This window comes from Hypomesus nipponensis, chromosome 1 (genome assembly GCF_054491055.1).
Source record: "Hypomesus nipponensis isolate SF chromosome 1, ASM5449105v1, whole genome shotgun sequence".
Taxonomy (NCBI): domain Eukaryota; kingdom Metazoa; phylum Chordata; class Actinopteri; order Osmeriformes; family Osmeridae; genus Hypomesus; species Hypomesus nipponensis.
The window spans coordinates 9,650,638-9,666,975 of NC_140361.1; the positions used below are offsets into that span (position 1 = coordinate 9,650,638).

Consider the following 16,338-nt stretch of genomic DNA (forward strand, 5'->3'; position numbering starts at 1 on the left):
GTTTACACATGGTCCCAAGTATCCCAGAATCTTAAGAGTTGAAAAAAACATATTGAATTAACACAGATCTTGTGGGGACTTATTCGGGCCCCGCAACTATATCTACAGGGTTTTAGGGAGTTAGGCTTATGGTTACAATAAGTGTTAGGGTTTGAATTACATTAAGGGCTAAGGCTAGTGGTTAGGGACCACACCATTTTGAATGGCAGTGAACGATCAGTTTCCACTTGGATAGTCAAGCAAACCTGTGTGTGTTTTCGTGTGTGTGTACTTGGTAGAGTCCATGAGTTTTGGCCCGTCCACAAGGCTGCTGCTTCTTCGGTCACAGACACATACCTGCCTGCCAGTCAGCATAGAGGGATGTGTTAGCTCTTGTTATAATAAGTAACTGAGGGTTACACACACACACACACACACACAAACACACACATGCAGGTTTTTTCTGGATTTACCATGGGAATGGTGAATCCCTGTACCTGGTAAAGAGATTGGTCTCTGTCTCTATCTGTCTCTACCTGTACCAAGCTTTGCTTCTGTGGACTTTTGCCAGTGTTCAGAGTCCCTATACACATACACAATTGCATGACCTGTTTTACAGAAAAAGTTTTTTTTCTTGAAAATATCCTTTTAGGTCTGTGATGTAAGACATTTTCATTAGAAAAAAGTGAGAGTGGTTAGACGGTTGGTTCATGTGATATTTCAACTAGGAAGTGATGACTAATTGGTGTCTTGAATAAAGGAAACTAAATTAGGTGTGAAGAAAATTGAGTGTAAACTGATGACAATTGACCTAAAGCATACAGAACATAGAAATAGCTGTGAATATGGCCACTGAACAGTTATTTATCACAGCCATGTTCCATAGACAATTCATCTTTATAAGAGATAGAGATCTTTTAACGTTTAAAATGTTGCCTGTGTCCTCAAAAGATGATCAGAATGGTTCTTTTTTCAAGTGTTATTCAGTCAACCATGTTTGTCCTCATATACTTTGAAGTAAAAAGGTATTAAGACCTATTGATTTAAAATATTATTTTGTTTTATATGGAGAAGATGATGCAGTCTGAGATACCCTAATCCTAACCCTATCCTATTCGATGTCATATCGGGATAACTTTTTCAGAACTCAAGTCATCAACCAAAAGTCATATACATAGGGAGTGACTGTGTTAGAAGCCACACAGACAGCACCACCGCGGTGTCGAGCTGGGCAGGTGTCAGGCAGGAGTTGAACATACTTCACTGTTGCATGGCTGCATAAACAGACACTCTGGATCTCTCAGTCAACGGTTGATTTTATGGATTTGATGTCATTTCATTTTAGAAGGCAGTAAAACAGGGCAGAGTCACTGATTAAGTGATGAGATAATAACAGTTTCCAACAGTAAATATGTACAGCTATACATTTCATGCTCTGTGGGGTTTTAGAAGGGTTTTATAGATTGCGAGCAGACCTCTATAGGAGGAGAGAAGATGAAATGGTACAGGGGGATATGAGGCATGGAAATGGAAAGTAAACACTAACCCCTGGTGAGTGCGGAGAATGGTGGGGGCGGTTTAACACCACAGGCCAGGGTAGTCATGAGCTGAATTGTGTATTTAACAGGCATTTCTCTGTCAAAGCTAGACTAGTGAACTTATAAGATCGGTATCTGTATTGGGATATGTGCCCTGTCTGTTGTCTATCTGCATACAGACAAATATGTTTTAACAGTACTGATTTAGTAAGTGAGGTGTAGACAAGGGCTAGAGGTTACTTGGAGTTCACTGATGCTGTCATCTGACAACAATACAGTCTATCTTTTCTGTGGGTTGAAGTCAGTGGCAGCAGGTTCCCTCTGATGGACCTGGGAGTGTGGGGTGTCTTCTCACTGCCAGGTCAGTCCCATATTCTAGGCAGGTTCTCCAGGATCCTCCGTCGGTGCGAAGGGTTGATCACCCCAGCAGCATGCAGATCCTCCTCAGTGATTCCACTAAAGAGAGAGGTCAGAGGTCAATTCCGTCTAGACTACTGATATGAACTGAGCTAATACTCATTTAGGCTCCACTGATACATGATATATGATATGAACCTGAAGTAGTGGATATCGTCCCAGCCATTGAGACTGAGCCCCAGGGTGTATCTCTGGAGGCCCAGCATGCTGAGCAGCTCTTGTACTGTCTCTGGAGCCCCATGGTGGATGCACATCTACAAACATCAACAATATCAATGAAACAAAATGCATTATGATTAAGATAGTTTGTCCTTACAATGGGGGAGCCACTAGACTGGTCCACTGGCACATCCAGCACTTACCTCATTCTCCCAGCTGCAACCCCTGTCTGTAACCCTGGCTGGGCCATTCCTCGGGGCTGACCTCTGGCCGGGCGTGGCGGACCCTACGTGGTACGAGGGGAAGAAGTCCACTTCACTGAGAGATTTGGCGATCTGCAGGGCGGTGAGGGAGCTGTCACCTGGAGTCCCAGCCGGAGGCTCCACCACCCAGGGAGACGGGGCCGGACAGAGGGCCACGCGGGTGGATACGTAGGGGTACAGAGAGGGGGTCTCACCGCCCTGGACCAGGTTGGTCCGCTCATATCTCATGGGCTGGTTCCTCCTGGTTGTCTCTCTGTAGATAGTTGAGTGGTTCATGTACACGTTCCTCTGGTTCTTGACCGGGAGGATTGCGTCCTGGACAGCATTGTTTTTACCAGCCCTGGGTGGTGAGGGCTGTTCCTGGTACAGGGAAGTAGTGCTGCTTGGGGGTGAGGGCATGGGAGGTGGGTCTTTAGATGGGAAGAGCTGATAGGAGGAGTTTGTCTGAGTTGAGGGAAGTTCATTGGCGGAGGAGTAGTGCGGCAGGATGGCCGGGATCTCGATCTCTGTGAAGTCAGACCTGCGAGTCGAATTCCTGTTGGCGCTCCACCGCCCTGAGAGTTTGGGGAGCTGCAGAACCTCGTTACCTGACCAGACCACTTGAGGGTCCCTGCGATGGGGCGGGGCCTCCTCCACTTTGCTGAGCACTGGAACGCCCTCAAAGATGAAGTAGGCGGGGTTAGTGTAGCTGCTGGCAGTGGTCTTAGGAGGAATGGCCGATGATCTGAAAGAAGTGTACAGAAATGTTAATCACCATTTCACATCTTTCCTTCCCATGATCGGATATGGTTTCACAATGGGAGTTGTTACCGGCTGAATGGAGCTCGAGTCGACTGGGGAGACAAGCGACCCTTCACCACATCTTTCTCATCTTTCTCAAAGCAGAACCATTCTGAAAGAAGAGGAAGAACATGCTCACTGGTTCACCAACTGTGTTAACGGGGTGGAGGGGGAGGCAAGCTTGCCTTGAAATGTGTGTATTTGTGTGTGTGTGTGTGTGTGTGTGTGTGTGTGTGTGTGCCACATGTCCTGACCTGGGGGGGGCACGCCCTCTCTTTCCAGTGAGGGGCTCAGGATGCATCTGGTCAGCCAAAGTGGAGCCAAAAGAGGAAACAGTAGCAGAAACCAGCAAAGGCACGAACCAAGACATTGGCCATTGAGGAACCAAATAGAGGAAGCAATGAATGATACATAGAGGGACCAGGGAGCACTGGGGCGCCTGCCACAGAAGCCCAGTAGAAAGTGATGAGCAAGCAGAGGTGGAGCAGGAGAGGAGGCCCTACAGCAAAGGCGGTGGTGGGAGCAAGCTGGGGGGGGGGGGGGCTGACCAACCATAGATCTTCTCCCGCGTTCCTCTCCTGTCCTTGGGCACGTGGATCCGGACCCTCCCCCTGATGGAGCCCATCTCCTCACCCCGGTGGCTCAGAAATGTCTCAAACGGCTCAGACGCGCCGACGAGGGAGCGCAGCGCCACACAGCACTCACCTGTAGAGGGGGAGCAAGGTAGAAGGTCAAAGGTCCCTGAGGGACAGACGGACCTCTCCTCGTTGTTGGGGCGTTATGAAGGAGGGAGAGTAAGGGAGGGGCCAGTGACGAACCATATGACTCAAAGCCATCACATGACTTGATGGACAACAGCAGGTGTTGATCCTGAAGATACTCCATGTCAGAGATGATCGGAAGAAGCTACGAACACAGACACACTCTTTCATTTGTCAATGGAATGAGACTTGATTCAGATTTCTGCTATTGGGTAAGTTAATTGGTTACTTTGGGCAGCTGTTTAGTGGACCAGGCCAGTTTCAGGAAGCCAGGCACATCACAGCTTTGTGAGTCATTCTCACTAGAGCGCCGGATCTCTGCACACACAGATAAGAAACTCACTGAGTAACAACATGACCCACCCTAATTGAATCAATGAATTGACTCCAAAGTGAAAACATGATGATGGAATGACTTAAGACCTTCTAAGCAGGACGAATGGAGCTCAATGAAGAATTTGGCTTTGCTAGCTGTCTTCACAATGGCCTCAACCACCTCCAGCTCAATCCAGGCTCGCTCCATGCTCAAGTTTGGGTCTGAAATGACGGATGCATACATATCACAGAACTAGATTTAGCAAAGGCACTGAATACCATTTAGAATAATGCGGGTGCCATTGTGTTTGTCTCCCAACAGACTTACCTATTTTTGAGACGTACTGTGATGTCACACCAACTTGGAAGGTGGCAAACACTGGGGAGTGGTCGCTGGTGAAGATGTCATCAGTACAACCTGAGAAGATGAAAATGTTGGCTGATTTTTGGAGGGGGTCCTTCACAGAGTCCACGAGTGAGAGCCACAAGAAGGAAATGAGTCAGTGTGTATGCGACCCGCAGACCAAAGCACTAGGAGTTGACCCTCGAGTGAACCTTCACATTGTTGTTTTACACAAAAGAAGTGATGAAAGAATATTTCAAAAATGTCCAATTTGGGAAGGCCACAGAAACAAACATTGTATCCCATATTTGAACTTTCAATCACCACAATGTTAGTGTTCCTTGGCATTGAGAGACCTTCCAAACGTACCGTAGGAGGTACAAGTGATGTGTGTGTCTGGGTAGCTCTTCCACAAAACACGGTCACACCACGAAGGCACATTGACACGCACCTGCAAACAAGCAGTTGGGATTTGTCTGTCAGAAAAATGTGTGTTTCGTGTGGGTGTACATCTACCAGGAATATGCATGACAAGATGATTTCAGAATTATGCTTTAGACCCAGCCTGCTTGCCCAGCTGTACCAAACATACCTCTGCAAACCTAATAATAGCGGTCCTGACAGCTGCCATCAAAGCTACGGCCCCAAAGTGACCCCCCATAGAGATGGTAGGGTTACACTTGAAAATATGTGTGACAGTGAGTTATGGGGCTTTATTTAGAATGTGTACAATGTGTGGTTCCTAAGGCCAAAAGTCCCAACTTAACATTAAGGTAACATCCAATGTGCTTTACTTGGATCAAAAGGATAATGGAGATTACATTTTCTGGCTTTCTAAAATGTTATTGAGATACCATGGATCTACACAGTGACTCGGGTGCCCTTCACAGGGTGGACTGAAGGTTGCAACAGTGACTAACCCCGGACGTCTTGTATTTCTGCCATAGGTAGCAGTCCCTGGACCCCCGCTCATATCTGTAGGTGGGTGGGAACTCAATCTTCTCCTCCTCTTAAACAGGACAAGGAGAAGGACAAAGAGAGAAGACACAAGATGAAGGGGGATTGTATTCAGTCAAGAGGAGGATTAAATAATTGATTGAGATATCGTAAACATAGCATCGGGCCTCCTCGTCAACTCTTACAATCTCAGCAGTTGAACACAACTCACTGAAGTTAAGAAAGGCTTTTCTCTTGTGCCTCTCTCTGGTCAGCTGGTCGGCACACATCAACGCCTCAAACCTTCGCTTTGACACATGCTTCAGTATGTCCTGCACCTCCAGGTCCAGGCGGTAGTTGAGGTCTCCGCACCAGAAGAGGTGTGTGAAGCGCAGGCTGATATCAAACGAACTGAGCTGCTTGTCCCCTAGAGACAGCAGACGTAGGATGTCCGCACAGTTCTGGTTCCTCCTGACAGAAACACACACAACACTTTCATTCAGGGGCTGAAGAAACATCACAGCAGCTGTATCTGCTCAAAGGAAAACGTCAGAGGAGACACAACCTGTCCCAGTCTTATTTTAGTTCATATCTGTGTTTTTCAACTCGCATGTAATCTATGAAGGCGCAAGTATGTAGGCCAGTAAATGGTGTTAGGGTGTCTACCTAAGTACTTTCTCACTCCCAGAGGTCAGATGGCAGTTAACAAAGCCAAAGGAGGTTCCGCTGAAGAGGAAGGAGATCCCGACAGCACCCTTGTTTCCTGGAACACACAAAACAACCATAGAATTTAAGACAGAACTATTAATCACACCCTGATGTTTTTGGCTGGTAGCCATATACTAGTGTAGTGTGTGTGTGTGTGCGTGCGTGTGTGTGTGTGTGTGTGGGTGTGTGTGGGTGTGTGTGGGTGTGTGTGGGTGTGTGTGGGTGGGTGCGTGCGTGCGTGTGTGTGTGTACTATAATTGATCAGGAAGGAGATTATGGGAGTGTTAATGTCCTCTTTGGATCCCTGTACCCAGTGTGTTCCCCAGGCCCGTCTTCACACTGGCTGTGCTGACATGGCTGATGTGGCTCTCGTGCTCTGGCTTCACAAACACAGCCAGCTTCATGTTCCACAGGGACTGCACTGCCACCTTCAGGACAGAGAGAAACACTACCGTTACATGGCCCACCACAACACCACAGCTTCAGTGACGGTCAAAAGGAAGACACCTTGAAATGGCATCGCAGACTGACAATAAAGACAAAGAAGACAACGGATGACATTATAAACGTTGCGTCAAAGAGGGAGGAGCAGATCTACCCACCTGTTTGTAGTGGAAGTGCGTGTGACTGTGCAGTGTGGCCTTGACATGCTCCGTCCACTCCCTCTCACCCTGCGGGTTCTCCTGGGTTCCCAGAGCGTAGACGTCGTGAGGGAGCAGGGCGGTGGAATCATCTAGCGTTTGGCCCAAACCACGGCAGGTCACCCAGGACTGCAGGCTGCGAGGGGGCGGGGAGCCACCTGGATGCAGCACACACACGTTCACATACACCACACCATACACACACACACACACACACTGATTTCTTACCATGACTCATTGAACTACTTTAATATGAATATTTGATGTTTCACCCCTTTCATCCTTCAATTTAAAATGGAATCCATCAATTAGTCTGATGATTGAAATTGATAATGATTGGCATGACTGTCTTGCCAGTGCGGGAAAGAGTGTGTGGCAAGGAGTGTGTGATGGGTGTGTTACCCATGTTCCAGGTTCCCACGAACACAGAGATGACATCAGGCTCAGTCAGCTGGGAGTGTCTGGTCTTCATCACCTGCAGCAGCTGACAGAAGGCTTCTCGCTTCTGATTGGACAAAGGTGGAACGCACTCTGACGTTGTTCATTCAAGAAAAAGAACATTGTGCGGAACATGTAGGAATGAGAAGTAAAGAAAAGGCTTGGCTGAGGAGGACAGGTGGTTATGTGTTGGCTCTGTCTTACTCGGGCACTCTCAAACATCAGCTCTCGTGGTGGGTTGTGATGACTGTCCACCACCATGCGGAGCTTGGCCGAGCTGCTCTGGAACTTGACGAGCTGCAGAACTAACACACACACACGTGCACACACACACAATCGACTATCAAAGTCACCTTTCCACATTTTAGTCAGAATTTGGAAGTTGTTGTTAGATCTATTGGGCTCTCACTGCGCTCATGTGAGACCGTCTCCACCCGGAACGAGCCAGTTTTCCTGTCGAACAGCAGTACTCCTGTGTCTACATCCACTGACACCGTCTGTCTGCCATACCGCACCATCTTCACCTGGACACACACACATACACACACAGTAGCAAAACACAGCTACGGGTTTAGTTTTGTACAACAAATCCCCTGTCCCACCCACAGAACATCCCAAACTAAATGTTTTGACCACATGTATAACATGCAACAGCCCAACCCTTTCCTTCCTAACTGTACCTGAAAGGAGTGAACAGGTGTGGGCCTGGCATGGCTCTTGGCCACAGGAGCAGGGGATGGCTCAGGGGGAGGGGCAGGCTGCACAGCCAGATTGTGATTGGTCACGGCATCTTGCAGAGCATTCAACACCTGCATGTGAAGAGCACAAAGTACTCTGGATCATCAGTCGGTTGACTCACAAGGTTCAAAGTTATCAGAGAGACTGTAGCGGGCGTCTGTGGCATAGACACTGTGTGAGCAGTACGCACCCTCTTCTCCAGGGATGAGAGGAGACTGACTAAGGCTGAGATCTTAAACAGGAGGTTGTCCATCTCCACCTCCGGAACCAACCCCAAGTTCTGCAGTGTAACAAGTGTGGGTAAACAGCACAGCAGAGGGTTACATAAAATAAATATAAACATTTACAGCATGTCATTGTGTCATAGTTCAGCCATACTAGTGCTAGTACGAGTGTTGGAGTACATTTTCATTTACATTTAGTCATTTAGCAGACGCTCTCATCCAGAGCGACTCACAGTAAGTACAGGGACATTCCCCCCGATGCAAGTAGGATGAAGTGCCTTGCCCAAGGACACAACGTCATTTGGCACGGCCAGGAATCGAACTGGCAACCTTCAGATTACTAGCCCGATTCCCTAACCTCTCAGCCACTTGACTCCCATTTTCAGTACTCAAAGTGAAGTTTCTTCATTAGTTCACTAGGGGGGGTAGTAAATCAGGTTTGTTTGACACAAATCCCCACAGATATGAATCCCTCCAGAGCTAGCCTGGCATACTGAACCGGTGCAGCACCTGTGAGCTGGTCAGGGGGCAGGTGGGATGATCAAACACTTTGGCCAGGGTCTCCAGACTGGACAGGGTCAGGTCGATCTCACTGTGGATCAATGAGTTCCAAACATCAGTACCTCCTGGACCATAGCATTCTTACAATGATGCAAGCATTGATGTTTTTTTCAAAGTATACAGGGGCATGTAGACAGGTGCTGATGTACCTGTGGAGGCCCTGGCAGGCTGTGCCCAGGGTACGGTGAAGGTGGCGCAGCCGCGGTGCCCCCCTGCGGACTCCCTCCATGTCCAGGGGCAGATCACTGCGTAGGTACTCACTGAGCGTGCTCACCACCTCGCTTGCCAGGCTGCAGCACCAGGGGAGGAGATCGCCAACACATGGTTCAAAATAATGAACCATAATCTCTCCAAAACCTAAAAGCTATCTATTACTACCAGGTACACAACTACCTATCTACATAACAAACAACTTTTTGACTCTGGATTCGTTTTTAGCAGCAAATGTTATCCAAGCGTTGAACAGGGATCTATTCACAGCGATCTATTCAATTGATCTATTCAAAATGGATCTATGCATAGTGGATCTGTTCATAGTGGATCTGTTCCTGGAACATCCTTTGCTGTGTTGTGCTAGACTGTGGTAAACAGCGGTGTTGTGCTAGACTGTGGTAAATAGAGGTGTTGTGCTAGACTGTGGTAAACAGCGGTGTTGTGTAATGGGGTTCCGTACCTGGGAGTGCAGAGTTCCTGTAGTCTGTGGAGGAAGAGGGTGTGGGGTGGAGGGGTGGCGGCAGGCCCGGTAGGAGGGGCTGGGTTGGCTGAAGAAGGAGAAGAACCGCTTCCCGGCTTCTCTTCATCGCCATCTGTATCATATTAAAACTATGAGGATTTCTCTGACATCGCACATTCTCAAACTATATACAGACTTCCATTCCCAAAGTACTCTGTATGTGTGCTGAAGGTTTGCTGATCTGAGATATGTGTGTGTTGTGAGGGAAAGGGAAGGAGACCTACCTGAGCTTTCATCCCCAGCTTCAGAGTCTCGTCCAACAGGGTACCGCAGGGGTGAGACCAACCCCTTATGGGGGTTCTGGTACCCCAAAACCAGATCCCCCAGTGTACGGAAACAGTTCACCTGAACCCCTTGAGTTGTCTAAAGGTAAAACACACACCCATGCATGCACACACACACAACAGACTATGTGTACATTACATGTACACCTGTGAATACTGCAGGCATACCAAACAAACACTGTCCTGAAAGGTTCGACCAAAAACACGCCATGACTAAACACTCAAATATTACGTTTCACTTATGTCAGGTAGCTGACAGAATACAGAACAGAGCCATGAATGGAGGAATGCAACTTTTTCTCTGAAGCGAACAGCTAACAGAACCATCAGATAACAGACAGTTTAAATAACCTGCATTCTATTACTCAGCTGGTACGATGCAAAAACAAAGTAATTAACACATAAAACACTCAGAGACTGCAGGTAGGTCTGTTCTGATATCTGAAATTGATTTAGCGAGATGTTGCTGTTGTTGCTAAATTTAGTAAATTAAAGGGGGGTGGAGCTTCAGCTCCTTCAGGCGACACACCGCCCAGTATCAAGCAGAGAAGATTGCTGATTTTCTCACAATTTCAAAATCGAATTTAACATTCTTGTCTGTGTTTATTTTCATTCGAATTTGGATAGGTAGTTAACAACACATTCTTCTGTGGTGTGATGAATTTCAAACTAATTTTCAGTTCTGTTTTAAGGTATCTTTAAGTGTTTAAAGTGTCTATGTGTGTCACTATGCTGTATTCAAGTCTCTATGTCTTGGTAAGGACCACTAGTCAATCTGTTTCTCAATGAGGGAAAAAAAGTTTCCTGCCTCAGTTTGCATGACAGAATCTGATCCAGATTAGGGTCCTGTGGGTTTCAGAAAGCCCACTTTTTATCCTCAGGACGTGGGCCTCATTCTGGCAACTAGCAAGCGTGGCTACTATAAAGTGTATTAAACCACTTCACTGCCAGTTCCCTATTTACTGTGGTGTACACCCTTACTATAAACAGACAGCACCACAAACAAACACACGCTCCGTCAACCTACAAACACAAGTGTTTAATGGCCTATAAAATGACAATATTCACACATCCACAGACACACACACACAGACGCCAGTGTCAGAAAATATCTCCCAAATACACGCTTTGATGCCACTCAAAACACAGACACACTGACACAGGCCAGGAATTCCACAAACCCAGGGCCGTGGAGCACTGATACACACAGCACGATTGCAAAATAATGAGCCCTTTTCTTGTTTGTCTTATTTTAGAGATTGTTGTTTTCATTTCGCAGCTGAAGAAACCATTTGTGGAAACAGTGACCTGTTTCTAACAACAGACACTCTCACTGAATGATACTTTTTTATTTTTTATTTCACAAAAAGCTCTTGGAAATAGAGGAAATGAGTGACACTAGAGGTTGAAAAAGACAATGAAAACCCCTTATGACATAGCCAGCATTCTAAGTAAATACAAGTAGTAAAGTAATCCATCCCTGTCCACTGTATTGGCTGCTTGAAGCTAATCTGCTCATGGGAAACTTTCACTAGCTTCAGTGGAAAACAGATGAAATAGTACTAATACGTGGAGGGGCACAGCCCTTCTCTCAAAACAGAGCGAGTCTGTGGTGTCTCCTGGTCGAAGCCCTGTTAAACAATAGTGAGACGAGCTTTACTGAGCTCTTTGGAGTTAACATGCTTGAGGAATGCTTGGGCTGGCTTGTGGTCTGCCACTTCACCGGTATTTGTTAGCGTGCGTTTTGTTCTTTTCTGAAATTGGGACCAGACGCAGTCAGTCTTAGAACTAGTCCATTATATCGACTTACCAGCCACAGATACACACCCAACTAACCCACACATACAACGTAATACAAACACAGTTTTATGTCTAGAACACACATACACAAACAAGCTCACACACACCTACACATGCACACAAATAAACAGACCCAGCCCCTTATGGGTTTTCAGTATGGCGTATTGTGGACATGGTCAGTGACCCAGTGCGTGGGTGCTGTAAGAATCTTGGTGACACACACCCATAGACACACACACACACACTAATGCACAGACTCAAACACACACAAGCACAAACATACACACACGCATACAGTTTCCTCTGTGTCCTGCTGAGGTCATTAACCAAGCACGCGGCCGCATGGCAGTGATGCCAATCTCACAACAAGGCTGCAGCAGTGGTGGCAGACAGAGGACAGGATCAGAACACATCCAGCTTTGTTTTTCTTCTAACTGACCAGAGACCCCGTGGCTGCACACAACTCCAGTTGTCTATACTGAAACACAAATGGATGTTTCCATAGTACTTGATGAGAGTTGATGAATCATTCTGTGTGTGTGCTGATTGCCTAGCAGAACCAGATTCTAGAAACAATGATATAACAGTAAGAGCCTACTGCTCTAGCGGTTTTAGGGGAAGCATTGTACAGTTACCACTGGAGTTATTCTGTCAGGGTGTCTTCTTCTTTGCGCTAGGCAGTGTTGATATGAATTGCTGCTCTAACAGATTCGGGAAATGAGTCCTCATCCATAGCTCTGAGAGCAGCTGCTCACTCACCTGAACAGCAAGAAGGCCGTCTGCATCAGGGAGGATACGATAGGTGTGAACATGGCGCTGGAACCTGCAAAAGAAGAAAATAAATTTATACATTTTGCGTGGACAGAAAACCGTTTATAAGGCCTTTGAGATTAAATGAGGTTTAAAGGCAGAACATTTTACGTGGGTTGGGGGTGGAACAAGGAGCTGATGTGCCACGCTTGTTAGGATTGTTACTTGTGTTTCTTAACTTTACACCAGGGGCTTCACACCTAACTCATGGAGCACACAGGTCTATCTTTTAGATATTACAACTTTCACGGAGGTAGGAAGTGCCTGACCATCTGTCTATCCTCGTGTTGGATCCTATACCCCAACACACCGTTTAATGAGCCAACCGCAATACAAAAGGTACAGTGAGGAAACAGAGACAAGACAAAGCCCAGAAGACAGAAGTGTGGTTAAATAAATAGCAAGAGAATAGGAGAAGGAATGAGGAGTGAGAAGTGGGGGGGGGGGGGGGGCAGCATGAGAGAGAGCACATCAGCATGAGCAGGGCTCAGCTTTCAGGAATGTGCCTGGCTCAGGACGATGAGCGCAAAGAGCCGTGCGGTCACCAGTGCTCCCGCCCTCCTCCAGGCCCTGGGGCCCCCCGAGCCGGGCTGGGGAAGCCGGGAGGGGAAGAGGGAAAAGGGATGGTCTTGAGCCAGGATACAGCTCAACGAACGGGACTGAGTTTGGAGTATGGACGGAGAGAGAGAGAGAGAAAGAGAGAGAGAGAGAGAGAGAGAGAGAGAGAGAGAGAGAGAGAGAAAGAGAGAGAGAGAGAGAGAGAGAGAGAGAGAGAAAGAGAGAGAGAGAGAGAGAGAGAGAGAGAGAGAGAGAGAGAGAGAGAGAGAGAGAGAGAGAGAGAGAGAGAGAGAAGAGAGAGAGAGAGAGAGAGAGAGAGAGAGAGAGAGAGAGAGAGAGAGAAAGAGAGAGAGAGAGAGAGAGAGAGAGAGAGAGAGAGAGAGACCCTTTGGCAGAGAGAGCAGGATGGATGGAGGTTGAGTGGGCAGACAGACAGACAGACAGACAGAATCTCAGCCATCTGATGGAGTTGACAGAGGAACAGACTGCTGAAGCTTTTCTCCAACACAGACACACAGACACAAGCATGGAGACCTAGCTCAGCTGAAAGACTGAGGGGAGTTCACACAGCAACACAGTGTGGGGGGGTGTGCATGTATGTGTTGATGTGAGTGTGAGGCTCACAGAGAAATAATGACCATGTTGCTGGTTGACAGAGGCAGAGGGGAGTGGCTCACACACACACACACACATACATATGACTGAGGAAATGTGTCTTGCTTTCGTGTGAGTGTGTGCTTGTGTGCATGTGTACTGTATATACTGGATGTGTGTGTGTGTCTGCTGGAACGGTACTCACAGTACACACAGGGCGTAGGCTCCAGGTACAGACTCACTGTCCCTAACAAGGAAGCTGCCATCCCTTCCTGCTCGAGCCAGCAAATCCTCTGCATGCACACGGCTGATGTCCCGGTGATACCAGGCCGCTGTGGCCATGGTGTTGCCAGCAGTCAACCCTCTGTCGTCCGTGAGGAGAGTGTCTGTTCTCCAGCGTTATCCACAACAATGTCTGACAGACACACACAGACACACATGGCGATGAGACATGACTGTCCAATGAGGAGCTGTCGTTGTGTGGTACTCTGGAGGGTTTAGAGCTTTCCCATCATGCTCCTCTCCCCAGTCAGTTCCAGTAGGGACAGAGTACTCCTCCTCCTTTTTTTCATCAGCCAGAATGCCACTGGGTCAGACATAAGGGAGAGGTGTGAAGCGGGAATAGGACTTCCCCCACACCAGGGTAGTCTGTGTGTGTCCTCAAACAGCTCCTCCTTAATGAGCTCTGGTCCACCTCGCTCAGCAGCAACCGCTCATTCCCCTTAGCGAGGGTTTGTAACTCCCTTTTCTATGGAAACAGACGAGTCTCCCAAGTAGACAAACAATGAATTACAATAAAGAGTGTGAGAGAGAGAGAGAGAGAGAGAGAGAGAGAGAGAGAGAGAGAGAGAGAGAACAGAGGGAGGGAGAGCTATGGGAGAGAGAGACCAGAAGAGAGGACCAGCAGGGCATGAATGAAGCCTAGCCCTCCTGACGCAGAGAGAGAGAGGGTGTAGCCTCCGTGCCACAAACACAGTCCTCCTGCTGCGTCCTAAAGAACAACACGCAAACAGCATAAGAAAGAAGAACTAAGAACAGCATAAGCAGTGACAATCAGCTGAACACAGCCCTCGCAGACACCCCACATGAAACTGAACCAGCCATGCGACAGAAACCAGACAAATTCAAATGATTTTCCAGTTGTTTCTCCATATAAGGGAAAGAGAGTAAAAAAAAAGTTCCGCTGATGGTTGCTGCCTCTCTCTGACTCCTTCTTGCTCTCTCAGGTCATATGTTGGCTTCTATCGCATGAGGCTGTGCTGCGTGCAAGTGTGTGTGGGCGTGTGTAGACAGCGTTGTGTCCTTGTGGTGGTGTGTCCAGTGTGTCTCCAGGGTCTCGTCAGAAAGGAGTGCAGAGGATAGCTCCAACAGCCCTCGGCCCAACACACAGAGGAAGTTACTGGTTAACAAAGAAAGGGATCGAAGGAAAAAAAGAGAGAAAAAACACCCAGATGCAGCCTGGAGAATTCCTACGAGTGAATTCACTTCATCACTAGTGCGTGTGCCGGCCCTGCCAGCAGGCAGCTTCCTCTCCGGGGCCAGCCAGCCCTCCCTCCTCTCCTCCTCCAGACCCTCCTCTCCTCCTCCACCCTTCCCTCTGCTCCTCCTTCCTTAAATCCAAACACAACACATAGCCTCGCGCATTCAGGAGGGCCGTTTTGGCTCAGACTCCAGCTGCCTCACTTCCAATTTCTCCTCTTCCTACTTGTTTTTCCTCTGTGCTGGCTTGCTTTTTCTTCTCCCACCCTCGCTCTCTCTTCCTCTCTCTTGCGCCGCCTTTCTTTTTTGTCATTGTTCGTGTCTCCCAAAGCCCTTTTACTCTGCCTCTTCTGAGTCCAAAAAGAAAAGCAGCCACCATATGGTTATGATCATCCTTGACTTTCTGCACGAGTCTTATTTTTGTCTTCAGCAAACAACGCCCCTCCTGCCCTTCCTCCCTCCCTCCTCTCCTTTCTCTCTCTTCTCCTCCACTCCCAATGTTCTCCAAGGGGGAGTGGCTGTGGGAGTCTGCGGGCAGCTGTTTGGCTCCAGCTTTACTGTTTGCCTTTTACTACTCAGCAAAATCCGTCACCCCCAACCACAGCCCCCATAATAGACTCATAATGCACACAGACACACAAGACCGTTCCATCATCCAAACACCCCCCCCCCCTCCCCCGGCTATAATGTCATTGTCTAGATTCCTCTAGGTGATTGCCTCTTTCTTTCAGTTGAGAGACCCCTGCCTCTCCAACACTCACTCTATCTCACACACATACACACACACACACCCATACATAGATACATACTGTATATCCATACAATCCTTACACACACTCCTGGCTCCTATCTCATCTCAGGGCAATCCCTTAGGTGGGTGTGCTCCTAGGTCTGTAGCTCAACAGATGTAAGATTACAAGAGGGGACTGGTCAATCCCCCTCACTCAACAAAAACAAACTTCTTACTGCCCCCTACTGGCAGATTTTCTGAATCTCTGGCATTTCATTTCACTGTCTTTGAGTTAAAAAAACCTTTTCGGCAGCTCTCACCACCCTTTAACTGTGGCAAAGCATTCAATTACCAAAATGTCTCTTCTCTTGACTCAATGAAGTTGTCCTGGTCTATGCTCTTGGCTCTCCTTCCATCTCATTTCCCCATCCACTTGCCCAAGGTACTGTGTTTCTGCTAACAGGATTTACAGAAGTTAAAAACAAACAGTCGCTGTGTCTGGCCTCCACCAGCCACTTCCACTTCTACTTTCTTTAGTGACTTTTACTT

The 16,338-nt window shown here is 47.8% G+C and overlaps 1 protein-coding gene across 1 annotated transcript; it reads right to left on the reverse strand.

The window, feature by feature from the left end:
• Positions 1-1,277: 1,277 nt before the first annotated feature.
• On the reverse strand, positions 1,278-15,128 carry inppl1b (inositol polyphosphate phosphatase-like 1b). The gene is made up of 26 exons (XM_084684715.1): positions 13,786-15,128; positions 12,378-12,441; positions 9,759-9,897; positions 9,475-9,607; positions 8,951-9,091; positions 8,751-8,832; positions 8,207-8,296; positions 7,959-8,087; positions 7,688-7,802; positions 7,483-7,583; positions 7,243-7,345; positions 6,802-6,998; positions 6,510-6,627; positions 6,158-6,254; positions 5,724-5,962; positions 5,476-5,564; positions 4,925-5,006; positions 4,541-4,630; positions 4,321-4,434; positions 4,127-4,215; positions 3,955-4,042; positions 3,689-3,841; positions 3,167-3,248; positions 2,297-3,080; positions 2,073-2,188; positions 1,278-1,973 (listed from the first exon to the last, which is right to left on the reverse strand). The coding sequence occupies exons 1-26, from the start codon at positions 13,920-13,922 to the stop codon at positions 1,880-1,882; spliced, it is 3,666 nt and encodes a 1,221-aa protein (XP_084540841.1). The 5' UTR covers positions 13,923-15,128; the 3' UTR covers positions 1,278-1,879.
• Positions 15,129-16,338: the final 1,210 nt, after the last annotated feature.